The sequence below is a fragment of the Protopterus annectens genome, chromosome 13.part0 (genome assembly GCF_019279795.1).
Source record: "Protopterus annectens isolate FY-2018-M chromosome 13.part0, PAN1.0, whole genome shotgun sequence".
NCBI classification, from domain to species: Eukaryota; Metazoa; Chordata; order Ceratodontiformes; family Protopteridae; genus Protopterus; species Protopterus annectens.
Genome location: NC_056747.1, coordinates 267743233 through 267760780, shown reverse-complemented (window position 1 = coordinate 267760780; position 17548 = coordinate 267743233). Strand labels below are relative to the sequence as shown.

The 17548-nt window shown below is 35.7% G+C and overlaps 1 protein-coding gene across 2 annotated transcripts in view; it reads left to right on the top strand.

Annotated features, from left to right (window-relative positions):
• Nucleotides 1-17548, top strand: part of LOC122787231 (cAMP-specific 3',5'-cyclic phosphodiesterase 4D-like) — a 1697022-nt gene that overhangs the window by 1365021 nt on the left and 314453 nt on the right. For both annotated transcript variants that reach the window (XM_044053831.1, XM_044053830.1), the window contains exon 6: nucleotides 9620-9732. In XM_044053831.1, coding sequence (XP_043909766.1) covers nucleotides 9620-9732 — 113 coding nt within the window. The remainder of the gene's footprint in view (nucleotides 1-9619; nucleotides 9733-17548) is intronic.

Here is a 17548-nt window from a genome sequence, read left to right as displayed (position 1 = left end):
AGCACACAACTGTTTATGAGTAACACTGTTAATTAGCACATTAATTAATGAAAACCTTTCCCAAAGTAACTCTAAAATAAAACGTTTTAAGAAGATTTATGTTAAACCACTGAAGTTTTGCAAAATTTGTTTTAATGCTTGATGCCAGTTTTCTTAATTCTTTTACTATCACTTGTTTTATTTCAATTTAATTTATTTATTTATGGCATTATTTTAAAATGTACACGAAACCATGTTGTTTCTTCACTCAGTGCAATGGACCCAAAAGAAAGTTGTTCAAAAGTGAAAACAAACCAATAGTAATCAAATGCCAGAGCAAAACATGGTGCTTGTGTAACTGGTCTTACAGTGTTCATGTATCTTTCACTCACTTTTGAAAAATTCATATTGAATGGTAACTGACATTTCAGTTCATATGGGTTTGTCAAACACTTGTCTTTATTTATTTTGCTCTGTCTTGTCTATGCATCCATCGGCTTCTTTCTTACTTCCGCCAATTGCTTTTTTTTACATTTTTTTTTTATTTCTGCATAGCATCCTACCCGCTTAACAGCATTATCTACTCTTAGTGTTATTAGCACTGTTCTCTATGTCCTCTGCAATCCTAATTTTTAACTCCCTGTCGGCTATTTAAGCACTTCCCTTGCCTTTACCTTTAATACACTTTTTCTTTATATGGTTAGTCTACATCAACATATTTACTTTATCTTTGTTTCATTGTATTTGCCTGTTTGACCCAAATTGTCTCTGAAAAAAAAAAAACAGTCTTTGGACTATTTCACTTAACTGATTAACAAAGTAACTAACTAATATAAAAAGGAGGACTTTAAATGATCAAGTTCAGACTTTTAATAACTCATGAGATGAATGGGGAAAGATGGAAGTGGAAGTTTGTCATACAACCCCTGTCAGTCTTCTGGGGACAGTACTACTCACTGTGTCACCAGTCAGTGGGTGAGAAAGCAAGAAGCATCTCTTAGTGTCCTCCAACCTCACTAATGTACATGTTTTGTCCTTTTTGTAGCAGTTACTACAGCACTACTGCACTATCACTCATCGCAGTAGTATTTATATTAGTAATTAAACCTCCCATATGATCTGAGCTGAAGTTTTTTATTTTCCCAGTAAATGAAACTGTATGGTGTCACTATGTCTATATTCATTTTTAAAACAAAATAAGTTATACGCCATATAAAAGGGTCTTCATTGCTAAAAACCTAATTGGGAGATGAGAGGCAAGTAAAACATTTACTTCTGTACCAATGGTCCTTTAACTGTCCCACCCTGAAGAATAACATCCTTTGGGACATAATAGTCATTCCTGTCTGCCATCCTTCCCCACCCAGAGTGTGCTGGCTCCTTTCCAAAAATCCAGAAGATTAAAACTAACAGTTTTAGCTTTCCTGTATTCCATTGTCAGAATTACATTGTTCTGATTCATAGCCACCGTTTTTGGAACTTTCTCTGACCTGTTCTCTCCCCTGTACATTCTGGAATATATTTCAAGAATCCACACAATATGCTAAACGGCTATTATGTTGTACTTACCTCAGTACTAAAAAAGAGTGAATGCTGCAGTCTGAGGAGGTTTGTTCAGCACAGTGTACTCCACAGCCTCTTATGTTCTTATTTGTTCAGAAACTCCAAGCAGAAAGCTTTCCACTCTGCCTCTTTATCCACTCCAGATTTTTCCTCTTACTTTTTCTGTTTTCATTGGCACTTATGTTTTGTTAAGTGATAAAAAACATGCCTAATTGTATATGCCTAAAGTTTAACTGAAAAATGGTTTTCATGTTCACAAAATTTCTTGTCTTATTTTGCAAGCATCTGGATGAAGAAAAAGTGTATGTGTGTGTGTGTGTGTGTGTGTGTGTGTGTGTGTGTGTGTGTGTGTGTGTGTGTGTGTGTAGGTCTCTCTCTCTCTCTATATATATATATATATATATATAAACAAAATAATAATACAATTGATCTAATTACCATTTGTAAAGCAGCAGTAATAGGTTGTAGTGTTCTTACAAAGCTCATTATTCTTTGTAGTACTTTAGTGCATAAATCTGCATACCACTTTTATTCTGTGCTGCATTTCGGATATTTATTACCGTTTTTAATTTTGATCTCCCTGTATTCCAGATAGATTCCCCATTCTCTGATATCTTGTAGCAAGTACCCAGGTTTATTCTCAGGTTTTGACTTGCAAGGCAAAGCACTCGTAGTCAGGAGTGTTCCTCAATACTGAGTACTTTGAGAGTAATTTGTCGGGTCAGTTTGTGCCCTTGTATCCCTTGCCTTACTGCTTTGCTCAAGGATTTGTATTATTCTCTTCTATTGCTGGAGCTCCATGCGTGCATGTATCTTATCCCTGACAGACATCTCTGTGTAGGCAATAGCTGTTACTGTTTGCTGTGCCATATCTCTATTGAGCTGCTTTCATTGGTCAGTTAATTTCCAGAAAAGTACATCAATCCCATAGCTTCTCCCTGCCTGGAAGGACAGCATTTACAATGGTGTAAGCTGCACACATACACTTCCCTGGACCCCAGCTTCTGACAGCCTGCTCTGTTTCCTGAGTCCAGCTGTCCAGAGTCTTGACTGAACTCCTTGCCCAAATGTATTGAAGGCACGACAATGGAAAACGACGAAAAGTTTAGTTTCGTTTTCATTTAGAAAAAGAGAAAAAAAAGTTTGTTTGCATTCACCAGCATCTTTTCATCTCCTCACTCATTCCGCACTTGTATACCTTTAATAAGGGACTTTGGGTCCACTGAGCAGAGTAGGGTGATACTGTGCAATAACTTTGCAGTGAGCATTAATGCTGTAGTTATTGTGAATATTGTCTTTATGATGAACTTGATGTGCATTATAGAATCTGTAATGCATGGCGCCTGGAAGCCTCCTCTGAGAATATCTGACTAAAATATTTCCTAATACACCCTAGTTCTGATTGCTTAGGCATTGGTGAGGCGGATATGTTTACATCTACACTGAATTTTTAGGTACTAAACGCAGATTACACCATACCTTTTGTCTCTCTGTCACAGTGGTGGTTTGTGTTACTGATCCTTTTCTATACTACACTCAGTGAAAAGGATTTTTTTTTTTTTGATGGAATTCAATAGTTATTTCATTTGGTTATCACTAAATAACCAGTGGCTCTTGGGTGTTGTGGATTTTACTTGTGAATTCAGTGGCAGTTCTTCAAAGTACAAAAAGTTTAGTTATGAATTCCAACATGTCACAGATAACCTGGACCTAAAACCAGAATACTCCTTCTAATATTAAAGGAGGTTTTCAGATGTGGCACTGTCTTGGTCAGCCTATTGTGAAGATGGTATTGGTGGAAACATTCGCCTGGTCTGAGAGTTATGTAATAAGGCATGGCATCTTCTATCCCCTGGTTGCATCTGTCTGTGCTGAAACAGTACATCTCTGTTGCATCATTGGGCAAGATTCTGAGTGACTGGTTGTGTCACTGAGCTTGGCAAACTTGCTGAGGCTTTGCGGGTGACCTTTTAAAGGATGTTGTCAAAGCCCTGAATGTTCTTGTCTCTTTTCAACCACCCCTTTTTCCCATTTTCACATATGGAGTTGGGATGTCATTTCAACAGTGACCATCATCTAGAGTTAAGGTTCACACCACTGGGTGGCTAGCCCTGCAGCTGTTCTTCTTTCATACCACACACACGCTCACACCTATGGCCAATTTATTTTCTTTTTTTAAACAAGAAACATCTTTATTAAATTATTACTTTTAACACAGGCAATAATACATTTCTATAAATGAAAACAAACCATATCGGCACAATCTCAGTTGCAAGCATTTTAAATCATAAACCATATTGACATAATTCTAGTTGCAAACATTATACATCACTTATAATCTGTCTACATGTAATCATTGTCAGCCAAATATTACAGCTCATTCAAGTCCTGCCTTTCCCCTTTATGTATTGTTCCCACAATTCCCATTTTTTATCAATGTTACTATAATCACTACATCTAGTGGCAGCCACCATAATTAGACTTAACAAGGCCTTACTATATCTAAGCAATTATGATTCTGTAGCATAGTTCAGAAAATCATTTCCCTAGTTACATCAGTTTGCTGACCCAGACTCTCTCTCAGAGTAGTCTGCAGGGAATCTTTAAAGTCTGCCAACTCATTGCTCTTCTAGAAAATATGTTCCCAGTTACCTCTTTCTTCCTTATCACACCTTCATGTGACGTTTACTTGAGGAAGAATTCTCTGGAGTCCACTTGTGGTATAAAAATATCTATGTAAACATTTCCAAGCAAAAATCCTAAATCTTATGGATTTTGTCACATATTTGGGAGACATACATATGTCATCTCATTGTTTCTTTGTGAACTGCTTATCCAATCTCTCTTCCCAATCCTGTCTGACCTTCTCTGATTGATTCTTATAGTTATCATGCAATATTTTGTATCCTCTACTAATTATTCCTTTTTTAATGACAGCTTCTCTTCTAGATTCTACTAAAAAGTCTACCAGTGCTGGTGTTTCATTTACGACCACCCCTATTTCTGTCTCTTTGCCTATACTCTGATATCAATCCTTGATACGGAAGGCAATCTCTAATCTGCATGCCAAATAATTTCTTGACGTCTTGCCATTCTATTACCTTTTCATCTCTAGTTATTTGCTCCCAATAACTTGGTTCCTTTGCCAGTTTTCTCCAGTAAATGCCAGCCCCTACTTGCCTATTGTTTGTGTCCCTGATTGCAGTCATCCCTACACCTATGGCCAGTTTAGTGTTTCCAATCCACCTACTGCATGTCTATGGAATGCGCACATTATTTGTGCTTTCTAATCAACCTTGGTTTTAAAAGTCACTGAAGGCTGTGCAAAAGCTGTGCAAGAGACTTGAGAAAGTAAAAGTCCAGCCTTCATGTCAGCTGCTGCATGTTTGACAAAAACTTGCGACCACCCATCCCATAGTCTAGACTTCTAAAACTAGCATTTTAGCTGGTGAGATTGCTGTAGTGCAGAGCTTTCCAAGTCATGTGTTCTTGAGTGTAATGGACAGATTGTACAGCCTGTCCCATCTGCGGAAGTAGTAGTATTGTAAATGGAATGTGATTAGTTTATTATTTATTTAATTATTTACTTATAATTATTAGTTTAACTGTTCTTTGCTGATTTCAAGGGGGGAGTCTCCATCTATTTCTGGAAGTAAAGCTGCATAGCAGGCCTGGGCAAAATAGCCTAGCCTGTTTTCTAGAGAGAGTATGAGATTTCTCTGCTAACTTGGGGGCCTTATGTTGAACCCTACACTTTGTAGTGTAGTGCCTATTCCCCAAGTTCCTGATAGTGAGTTGCAGTTATGCTTTAAGACAGATTATTATGAAAACTATGAGGAGAAGCTCCTTACACAGGGTGTTTTCTTAACTTCTTCGGAGAGGAGGTTTTTACCCTTTTTTTGAAAAAAAACTGGACCTCTCCCTGCTAAGCAATGACATACCTTTCTTTAACTTCTCTTTTCAGTGTAATCGTATAGAGAACCTGTCAGTCAACCATGGACCTAACGAGTCCTTTCAGTTTAGTTTCAGGAGCAGATGCATTACAGAAATACGCCTTGCAAAGATGATTTAAAAAGTTCTTATTTAAGGCAAGGAGAACGTTATTAATGAGTGTCACTTTTGGTATATTGTTCATAGCTTATTAGCTGACCACCTAAAGGATAACTGTGAACTGCAGATAGTGATCCTTAGCTAATTTTCAGTATAAATCATCACCTCCAGTTTTAAATAATCACATTATTTAATGTTGGAGGTGATGATTTATCCTGAAAACTAGCTAAGGATCACTCTCTGTAGTTCACATTTATGCTTTAGGTGGTCATATTTAGTGTCATCTTTGTAGTAGTGAGGCAACAGTCAGGAAGGCCTACAGAGCCATTGCTTTCTCCTCATCACAGACCTCAGGAGACCTCCTGGTCTCCTCTGCCATCTTCCTGGGTGGTCCAACCATTTTACAAGATGGTGTGTGCCTTGCTTGCCTCCTGCTTTCATTTCTGTAATACTATACAGTCACTTGATTGAGGAAGACATATCCAGCAAGGTATTAATGTATAGGTAATGCCTGCTGAGAAAGAAGTCCATATTAAGCTGGCATGAAGATCTGATAGGGAAAAAAAACATGCCATGTTTTTGTGCTTGCTAAACAGCACTTTGCTGTTTAGCAAGTGTAAAATTTAAAAAGTGAGTTAATTGAAAAACAAAGTAGAAAGTGATAAAAGAAGTGTGTGTGTGTGTGTGTGTGTGTGTGTGTGTGTGTGTGTGTATTTATGTGTGTTTATGTTCACATGCATGTGTGCATGCTTGGTAAAGAAAGAATGAAAGAGAGGGAGAAACAGTGATGTCTTTGTCTGTCAGCTGAATTTCCGTGATAACAGGAAGTATAAAACTGTAATGTCTTGCATTATAGACTGTCCTTAATCCTCAACAAATCATTATTTTTTTCTTTTTTATAAGAAGTCTAAAACTGTAATATTTTTGACTGATTTTAATCCTCAGCAAATTGTCATTTTACTGCACAGAGCAACACTGTGTCATAAGATCAGATGCAGAAGTGAGAGGGGGGCAGGGTGGGAGGACAGCAGTAGCAGTAATTCAGTAACTTTTTTCTGTGATATATGTGATATGTGTTTACTTAAAATGTCTGTAAATGCTGTGTGTGTGTGTGTGTGTGTGTGTGTGTGTGTGTGTGTGTGTGTGTGTGTGTGTGTGTGTGTGTGTGTGTGTGTGTGTGTGTGTCTGTCAGTATTTATATATATATATATATATATATATATATATATATATATATATATATATATATATATATATACATACATATATGTATATATATGTATATGTATATATATATATATATATATATATATATATATATATATATATAGGTGAGTCTGTGTTTCGGAATGAGTGTGTGCATGATTCTGCACTCATATGCATGTCTGTATACACATTAAATACTTGTATGACTTATATTTTATATGTAAAATACTTCCTCCAAAAAAATTACATAAACTACTGTAAGTTGCAAACATTAGGCTGAAGAACTGTTTTACATCAAAAATATAAAAAAAAAAAAAACAGTAGCAACAAAAAATAAAAATAAAAAAAAATGAACAGAATCTCTATGAGCAGTAATGCCCTCCAGAGTGTGTGTTATTGAGGAAATAATGCCCTTCCAGGGGTGTAGAGACCCTCAGAACACACCAGAGTGTGTGTCATTTCTACAGTAATACACACCCTGTCAGGCATCGTTGCTTGCATAACATCTATCTCCTAAGATAAAATTTTCTGCTTGACATGGGTATAACCAGGTTCAGTTCATATATTGAGCTCTGCATTTAGCAAACAAAGGGATTCCTGGGTTGTGATTAAAGATCATAGGTTCCTCTGGCATTCTGTGCTTTATTTTGTTTTGTTCTAACCCATCCTTCAATTTCAGGGATTTTTTAAGGTATACCTTCTTAGGTTTATAGGTAGTTACCAGGCATATGTTCTAGGAAACCGTTGAGGAGCTTAGCTCAGTTTCCCCACATGCTGGAAAGCACTGTCTGATTAAGTGACTTTCTCAAGGTCACAGTAAACAAATGGAATCTGAGGGAATCTAATCCTATGCCACAGGAAACAGCTTGTTAACTGCTTATAGCCTTAATCCACTGCGCTTTATCAGACATTTCGCAAAGGTTACATTCACTGTATTCTAGAAGTCTGAAATTTGGAATTTATTAATTTCTAGAGTGACATTATTTGTGTTTATAGCTAACTAATGTTTATTGGGCTTTATTGATTTAATATGATCTGTGTATTTAATTGCATTTTGCTTGCTGATGATCGTAGAAATAATGTTTTATCATTATTTTTATTGTTTTCTCTAGCAATCAAATTCTATTGGATGGTCAGTCTGTTTAGCAGAAATGGCACAGGACAAGCTATAAGGACAAGATATAGATTACTATTTGGAATATCAGGACCCACTACAGTGTGTCCTGAAATACAGAGACCAAATGGTCAAAAGAATGGACTTGTGTGTACCGCGTCAGAGATGCTGTTTCTTGGAACATTCCCTTTGTTCCAAGGTATGGAGATCTTGAAGTTGGTATATATAAGTTTGTGGGGGGTCGGGGGGCTTTCCCCTCCTGCAAAAAGAAGTTTAAAGGAGAAAAATGATTTTCGAGCTTCAGTCTTCTCCTGTGTTTTCAGTCTTTTCAGTTTTTTTTGGCTTGTCAGCACTCGACATTTCAATAGGGAGCCAAATATATATGATCTTGACTTTTTTGATTCTTAGCTGCTGAATTAAGATAACTAAACAATTATTTTGAATAATCATTCATCACAGAACATTATATATATTTTAGAAGTTAAAGGCCAAATGTCTATAAAAGACTATTCATCTTTGAAATATGCAAATAGTATGGAGTAAGTATCTTTCACTAATTATGAGATTACTTGATGTTTCAGAATGTCCCTTCCTCTGAGGTGCACCAGTCTAAAAGTTAGAATATACAAGTTCACTCTGAAGTGCAGTGATTTTGGAGTTTGAAACTGTTTGAATATACAAGTAACAGGGAGTGGGCACTTTCACTCTGTTACAGCAATATTCATGGGTATTTTTACTCTAAATTTGCAGATTGGTTTTACACATTTCTGTGTCAAATACTTTTGTGCCAGTGTTCTGTCATGGGGTCCCGTTTACAAGATGCTTTTTTGTTAGAAATGCACTGTGTAGTTGAGTTATTGTATTATTATGCAATGACTCCCTATTACTATTCGAAAATGTGCATGTGATTGACCCAGCCCAACCAGCGTGCCCGTTGTAAATCCCATAATATACCAACAGAAAAAGGCCCGGTCGGCCGGTCTTTTTTCCGTTAATATAAAGTGCCCCAAAACCTTTTTTTTTTTTTTTTTACAATTAAAAAAAAAAGAGAGGAAACGGAGCAACAGTGACTTTTTTTCTCCGTTGCTTCCGTTTCAAAGCATTGATGTACTGGCTATGCGTGGGAACGCAAGTCCCATACGCATGGGCAGTGCATCAAGAAGAAGCAACATACTACAACTGGCAGAAGAACAGTAATCCACCATTATACAAAGACATTGTTTAAGAGAAGTAAGTATTTTTTTCTTAAATAATGTCATTGTATAATAGCAATAACCGACTCCGTGGTTGTGGTATATTGAAGATTTACCCATGGTTGCCTTTGTTTAATCACTCGGGCTTCACCCTTGTGATTAAACCACACCAACCATGTGTAAATCTTCAATATACCACACCGTGTCGTCTACTATTGCTTTAATAATCTACAATACAGTAATGCTTTTCAGCCCACCAGATTGCAAGATTTATATAAATGCTCTATGTATATAAATTAAAAATATGCAAAGGATCGATATTTTTTAAGATTCAGATTGAAGGTGGGAACCTTTTAGAATGTAGATGCCTGGTCATTCGTTATTCATTTAGGTAAACATCTTGATAAATTATCACCATTGAAGCCTCTTATCACAACATGATCTTGGCTATCTAAAAGTGTGTAATGCAGTTATACATGACTTTAATTTCTCATTTTTCTGCCTCTCTCTGCAGAAGATGCCTACCAGAAGTTGGCGATTGAGACACTGGAGGAGTTGGACTGGTGTCTTGATCAGCTGGAGACCTTACAGACCCGGCATTCTGTCAGTGAAATGGCTTCTAACAAGGTAAAGTCTTGATTTTTGTTATTGTTGTCCAGAAGCCTAACATCACCCATTCTACATTTGTGAACATAGAGGACTTACTGAGAAATATGTCCTCTTTTCTGTTCTGTATGTTTTCGAAGGGTTGGGTGCTGCCCTTGTCATTGCTTAATGTTCTAGAAGGAAGGTAAACCAGTATTTAGGTCCTCTAAATTGTACTTCATGCTGTTTTGTTTCCTGCTGTTGCTTCCACCAAATTCTGACATCAGCCATAAGGGAATCTTATAACATATTAATATGTTATTTTAATATATTGATATAATAATTAAAAAAAATACATATAAAATATACATATTATTTTAAAGATACATATTTGGGTTATTTTTTGGAATCAACATACATATACATATATTTTTCATACATGAAAATTTTTTTGCATATATTATTTTTTATACATAAAATAATTTATTTATATATAATCATTAATATTTCATTGTTTTAGTTCATTTCTCAATATGTGATATATATTTATTTATACACACTCATACAGATTTAAAACGATTATTATGTTTTTTAATGTATGTGATTTTAGAGTTAGTATTTTCCTTTTTGTTCTTTATTCTCTTGACAAGAGTGATTCATATCATATAATATTATACAAATGATAATTTTATAAATTATATCCATATTACTTGATCTCTGTTTGTAGCTGTTGGGGAAACTTCACGATGGTCAACTTTTATATTATTTCCATAATTTTTATAATTTTTATTTACCCTTAGAATCTTGATACTAGTAAGACTAATATCATTGATTTTACGGCATTTTTTACATTTGGCTTCAGGCGTAGTTCAATTAGTTTGTTCCCTCCCCGTTCTCATTTCTTGGGAGTGGTTTACTAGCATTATTACGCTCAGACACATTACATCAGTGCCATATGCAGTGTTTTACTTATGAGTTTTACAAAAACCACAGGTACATCATTGTTACTTATAGTGATTTACTTATGAGTTTTATAAACACAATAGGCATTGTTTAGTATGAACTGCGGTTTTAATTTATGCAGGTTCTTACTTTAGTTTTGCGCCCAAATATTGGTTTATACCTAACAACTAGACACACTGCAGTATTTATTGTGGATATGCGATGTTTCAAGGGAGTTGAATACAGGCATTTTGTTTCACAGGATGCTTACATCAGAATTTGTACCTCTTGACAGTAAGCATTCCCTCTAATTGCTCTTGCATATATTTCTTTGTAACTAATTTGACATGCACATACATACTATAAAGAGCATGATCGTTCAGGATTACTTTGCTGTTCTTTATAAGTAACATTGTTGCTCTTTCATTCTTTAATACATCTTAACGAGAACTTTAGTTGAGCGTACTTACAGAACGTGGAAATTGATTGCTGATTTTTTTAAATGGTTTAAACATTTTGTCTGTATCTCTTTAATTCTGGAAGACACATCAGTGAGCTGCCTTCCTATTACAGGGTATTATTTGCTGTCAAATATTTTCAAAATTGTTTAAATCTATATTGGTATGTTTTTTATACTCTGGAATATTGGCTATATATTTTTGAATTATCGGCAATGCTTTTTATACATGAAATTTATTTTCTAGTTCATTGTTGAGTACAATTCTTAAATGTTATATTTTTTATTAACAATAGTGAAGCGATTACCTTGTTAGTTGCTCCACTAGAGTTTTATTTATTACACTAAGTTAGATTTGTTAAATAAACTTTTAAAAACAGTTCATTAGAGCCACATGATAGATCGTTACCGGTCTATTCTGTTTTCTTTTGCTACAGCAGTTTCACATATGAATGTTATTAATACTTTCTATATCTATTTTGGTACAGTCTTATAAACATATGGACTGATAATTACATTTTACGTTATCAGTCTATTTATTTTATTGTTTCTTCTGGCCGTTACAGTCAGGTTTGTTTATTTGTTTTATAGTTATACTGTTACTTTAATGAAAGCTTATGCTGATTATTCTATCAAGCAATGACTAATGTTTTTCTGGCTTGCGCGCCAAAAAACTGTGTATATAAGAATACAAGTTTTTAATTGTTGAATACACCTGAAGAAGCGTAGGTTAACTACGTGAAAGCACTTGTGTGTTTTTATGCCTTAATAAAAGATACTACGTTTATTTAACTTTTTTCATGTGGTGACTCCTGCTGGAATCTGGTATTATTAGCTGTTTTGTTTCCTGCTGTTGCTTCCACCAAATTCTGACATCAGCCATAAGGGAATCTGCAGTTTCCAGTTACACCAGATATCAGCTAGAAGGATAGCAAACTTGCCCTGATACATAAGTAAGAGGACAAATGGAACTGTGCTTTAGATCTTCAAGGAAATGCTGTTAGCAGGGTGTAAATCACATCTTGTGTTGTCTTGATTCCATTTACAAACCAAGTCTCCTAATTGTAGATCTGGTAGAGACACTTTGAGAAATTAAGACTACAACAACCAGTGATCTAAAGTAAATTTGAGAAAACTGAGATTTGCTGAATCATTCTGGGCAAATAATTTAGTTACAAAAGCACACCTCAGGTATGTATAATCTAACCAATAAATTAACCACTTTGAAATTCATAACATCTATTTTGGGGTATGGATATGGTGTGTCCTACAGTGTGTCTTCTACCTTATGGGTCAGTAAGGGTCCATTTACTAAGTTATTACTGATGACAAAAAGATTTGACAAAGATGAGTCTGTGATCAGGCCTTCGACAACATCTTGTGCTATCTATATCGGAATCACTTTAAAGATAGAAGAGAGTGGTTATCATGACAAATACTGAAAAACTAATTTCTGTATTACTGTGTGCTGTACTTCAAAATGTTCTGTTGGGCAGTAAATTGCCATCTCAAGTGCAAAAGTGGTTTGACTGCATGCTGTAAAGTTAGAAACAGATTAAATTTAATTGCAAGGTCTGTAGGTGAAAGCAAGCTTTAAAATTTTACTTTACATGGATTGCTGAGATGACCTCCTTTGCACACACAAACATCAGTAATGTCAAGAAAGTTCTCATACAGATTGAACTGGTTTCCAATGGAGATATGAGGGGTCCAGATGGAGAGAGAAGGGGTCCAGATGGACAGATGATAAAATCAGCAAGACATGGAAACATTCTTGCAATGTGGCTACTTCAGGCTCAGGGGGAGAATGCCCCCCCCTGTTGGAGAAGGAAATAGTAGTCGACAAAAATTGACAGTCCAAAAAAAGCCTTAAAGATTATAGATTGGACTACTGAGAATAAGAAAGAAGTTATGTATTGTTAATATTATGCAAGAAGCCCAGAATTCCTGGATAGAAGATATTCAAAAAGGTTAAATGTGAAATTAGAGGAAAGAAAAATACTTGCACAAGAAGAACTGACAAAAGCTTCAAATGCAAATCTATGTTCATTAGTACAACAGATTTGTGAAAAAATAAAGAACAAAACCTAAAAATGTTTTAAAGGTATAGAGAAGAAACATGGACATGGGAAAGAAATAAAGAGAGAGAGAGAGATCTGATATGGTGTAATATGTATATAAAGGAGAAAGCCAAACTAATCAATACAAAAAAGCAGCTCCAAAGATATTTGAAGAGAAATCAAGGCAAAAACACCCAGGTATGGAAGATTTATTAATACAAAATAAGAAAACAAAGAGGGATGTTGAACAGAAGATTAACAAAGAAGTAGTTAAACAAATAGAAAATGAAGTTATGGAAGAAATGTGAAGTGAAAGATTTAGTGTAGAAAGTGTAACACGGCTCATGTCACAGCATGAGGGAACACGAGTCCCCAAAATAAGGAGAAATGTGGAGAAGGAGACATCTGAGGAGGAAATATGGACATTGGAAAGAAAAATAGATTTCATATGTTGCAATATTTATGCTAAGGAGAGAAAGCAAAACTAATCAGTACAAAAAAGTAGCACCAAAGATATTTGAAGAGGAATACAGCAAGGCATCCAGATATGGAAAATTTAACCATACAAAAAATAGGAAAACAAAGGGAGACATTATAAAAGAGGATTAGTAATGGACAGGTTAAAGAAATAAAAACGGAAGTTATGGATTTTGTGAGAAGTGAAGCATTTAGTGTAGAAAATCCAACTCTGGTAACATCACTGCATGTTAGAACAGCGAGCCCCCAAATTAAGGAAAAACAGGTGGAATGGAAAGCATCTGATCAGTCACCACATGAAGATACTCTGGACCCTTCAGTAGGAAAATAGTACAAAAGTTTAGTTGGAGATGCACAGCAAGGGAAGGAGCAGGCAACTCTTATGCAGTCAATGTCATGGAGTGGTAGGCCAGCGAGTTGCCATATGAAAGTGCAGTGCATGACGCAGGATGCAGGTGAAGGGAATATGTCGCAGGAAGGTGTTCAGGCACTTTCTGTAGAATGTTTGCAAGGAACAGAGAGCAAAGAATGTGCCCTCAGTTTAGAAGAAAGTAAGGAAGAGTTGCTTGATTAATAGAGATAGACATATTAAGACTGATGATAGAATTAGATTACAGAAAGTCAGTAAGACCCAAAATGTTAGAAATATGATGAAATAAATGAACACAGTAATCAAGACTATTAACAGAAATTTAAGTGACATAACAGAAGTAAGTAGGCTATATTACTGTGCAGCTAAATTAATAATAGATAAAGTCTTACCATAAATATACAGGTTAACAATGGAAAGAAAGGGAAGAAATTGAATGCCATCATAGTATTAAGACAAAAATTGTCAGTGTTAGAAGAGTAGAGAAATGGGAAGATATCAACAAAATATTTAGAAAGATAGATGTGATTAAATCAATATGCAATATTAGAATAGACCAAGATCTGTTGTATACTACTGCAAATAATAAAGATATCAGCACAGAAAAATAAAGGAAAAGTGCAAAATGAGCAATTCATTAATGACCCAAAAAGTTTTATAGAAAATTTGGAAATAAAGCAAAAGGAATAGAAATACAACCAAAAAAAGAAGAAATAGACAAATTTTGGCTAAATATCTATGAAGATCCTGTGGAACATAATAAAGATGCTGACTGGATAGAAGCAGTAAAAAACAGTTCTCAGATTTACATGATATGGAATGGGATGAAGTAGTGGCCAGAGAAACTGAAACAAAATTAAGAAAAGCTCCTAAATGGAAAACTCCAGGTCCAGATGCAGTACCTAACTTGTGGCTGAAAGTATTAACATCTTTCCACAAAGATTATCCCTGAGTAAGAACTACTAATATGCGTACACAGAACAGACACTATCTTGGTTAACAACAGGTAAAACTGTACTCCTCAAGAGTGAACCTGCAAGCTATCCCAAAAACTGTAGACCAGTACCTGTCTTCTGATAATGTGCAAGCTGTACACAGGAATTGATGCAGACATAGTTTATAGTCACTTAGAAGAAAACTCTGTCATGGCAGTAGAACAAAAGGGTAACAAAAGAAAGTCATATGCAACAAAGGATCATCTGTTGTTAAATAAAGTCATAATGGAGAATTGTAAAATTGGGAAGAATCTAAGTTTGCCATGGATATAGTACAAGAAAGCATTGGACAGCATCCCACATTCATAGATAAATGAGTGCTTATAGATGTATAAGATACACTTTTCATTGATTTAGTTACATCACAGTGACCATGAAATAGTGACAAACCACTTTGCAGCTAAGCCACGATAAAGGACAAATTATTATGGGGGGGTGGCTTAATGCCTAAAGTGTTTGCCTTACGGACACAAGGTGCAGGGTTTGAGTCTCACAAGGGATAATTGGCTAGGCTTAAAATGGCTCGCCAGGGCAGTTAGCTTAGTATTAAACTATGAACCTATGAACCTATTATCCCAAGGATAACAATTCAAAGGCAGATATTCCAGGGTGACTCTATCACCATTGCTCTTTTGTCTTGCCTTTAACTCATTAGGTTTTCTACTTAACAGATGAGGTCATGGTTACAATTTGGCTCCTAGAAAACAACAAAGTGTAAAGACTTCTTATCTTATTTTTGTGGAAATTTTAAAACTGTATAGTTCATCAAACGAGGAGCTGAAAGTACAACTGGAAGTGACCAAAACTTTCCCAGATGATATAAGAATGTCATTTGGCTTTGATAAATGTGCAAAAGTAACATTCAAAGCAGGAAATCTGCAGTACAAAGAAAGTATCAGTCTGGGACAGTAATGTGATATGAAGGAACTTGAACAGAAGGGAGTGTATAAATATTTGAGAATTGATGAAGGGTCGATAATAAAACATGAACAAATGCAAACAAATCTCAGTAAGGAATATTTTAGAAGACTACAGTTAATCTTGAAAACAGTCTTGACATCTAGTTCATGGTATAAACCAATTTGCTTTTCCTGTTCTGACTTACTGTTTTGGGGTAACTGACTGGCCCCAAAAGGTACTGGATCAGTTGGAGAGCAAAACAAGAAAAATGCTTCAAGCTTAACAAATGATATATAAAAAATCACTGTATACCAAGATGATATATATAGTCCTCTTTCTGTAGGAGTTATAGGCCTCCTTGAAATTGATTACGTGTAGATCTGCAGTTGTAGAACTGCGTACATATCTGCTGACCTCATCAGACCCAAACATGGTGAAAGTCTAAGATGACCTCCTTGCTTAGTTTAGCAGAAGAATATCGGTGTCAAGCAGGAATGGAAACCAAACCAGAAGTAGATAAAAATCAGGCAACAACTGAATGTGCCAAAAAAAAAACAAGAGAGATAATATAAGGTGAAGGATCAAATGAGAAGCAAGAAATGTAGAAAAGGCATAAATATAGTTGCAAGTACAGAAAACTCCTGGAGTAACCTCATATCGATTAGGATCTGATGCAGGAATGGTTAAGGAGAAGTTAATTTAAACCAAAAGATGAAAGGTTAATATTGGCAGCCCTTGACAGCAGACTGCATACACATTGGTTTACAAAGTCCATTAAGTATGTGGGAGAAGCATGCAAATGCAAGTTTCATAAAAAAGAATGGAAACAGTTGCACATCTTGTTGCTGGGTGTGGCACTAATGGCAGAGGGCATGTATACTGAAAGCATAGTAAGGTGGCAAGACTGTGCACTGAGGATTGTGCAAACATTGCAATAGTGAAGTAGCTGAAAAGCAATGGAAACATGAGCTACAAAGCATTATAGAGAATGATGAAGTTTATATCACATGGGACCACCCATTACCAACAGTTCAAAAAAATAGATCCGAGAAAACTATATGCAGTCACCCATGAAAGGAAGACAATAGTAGCATTGAACATTGAAATTGCCACAACCAATGATTACAGTGCCTTTTGTACTGAGAGAGACAAAGTCATAAAATGCCAGGATTTGCAGGCAGAAACGAGGGCAATGTGGAAGAAGGATACTCAGACAATTCCAGTAGTAGTAAGAGCAATGGGTGTGATAAAAAAGAATTTACAGTCTTAGATATGCTACCAATACATGATGTTACCATATTGCAAGAGAGTTTCACAACAAGTAATTAGTGGTGCCAAAGTCATGGCCTCAAGTTAAATGCAAAAAAATGTGTCATCATATCATTCAGCAAAAACTCATCCCCTACTGATTACCACTTCAACGGCAAACCCCTAAGTACACAACCTGTGGTGAGAGACCGGGGTACTGAGGTTGACAATAGTCTCACATTTGACCATCATGTAGCATCAGTGGTCAGAAAAGCTTTTAAATGGTTCATCTCATAAGTAAAGGGATTGCAACCAGGAAAAAGGAGGTTATTACCTCTCTGTACTCCTCCCTCATTAGACCAGTAATACAGTATAACACCCTGTTCGGTATGTACCAACTGGAAATGCC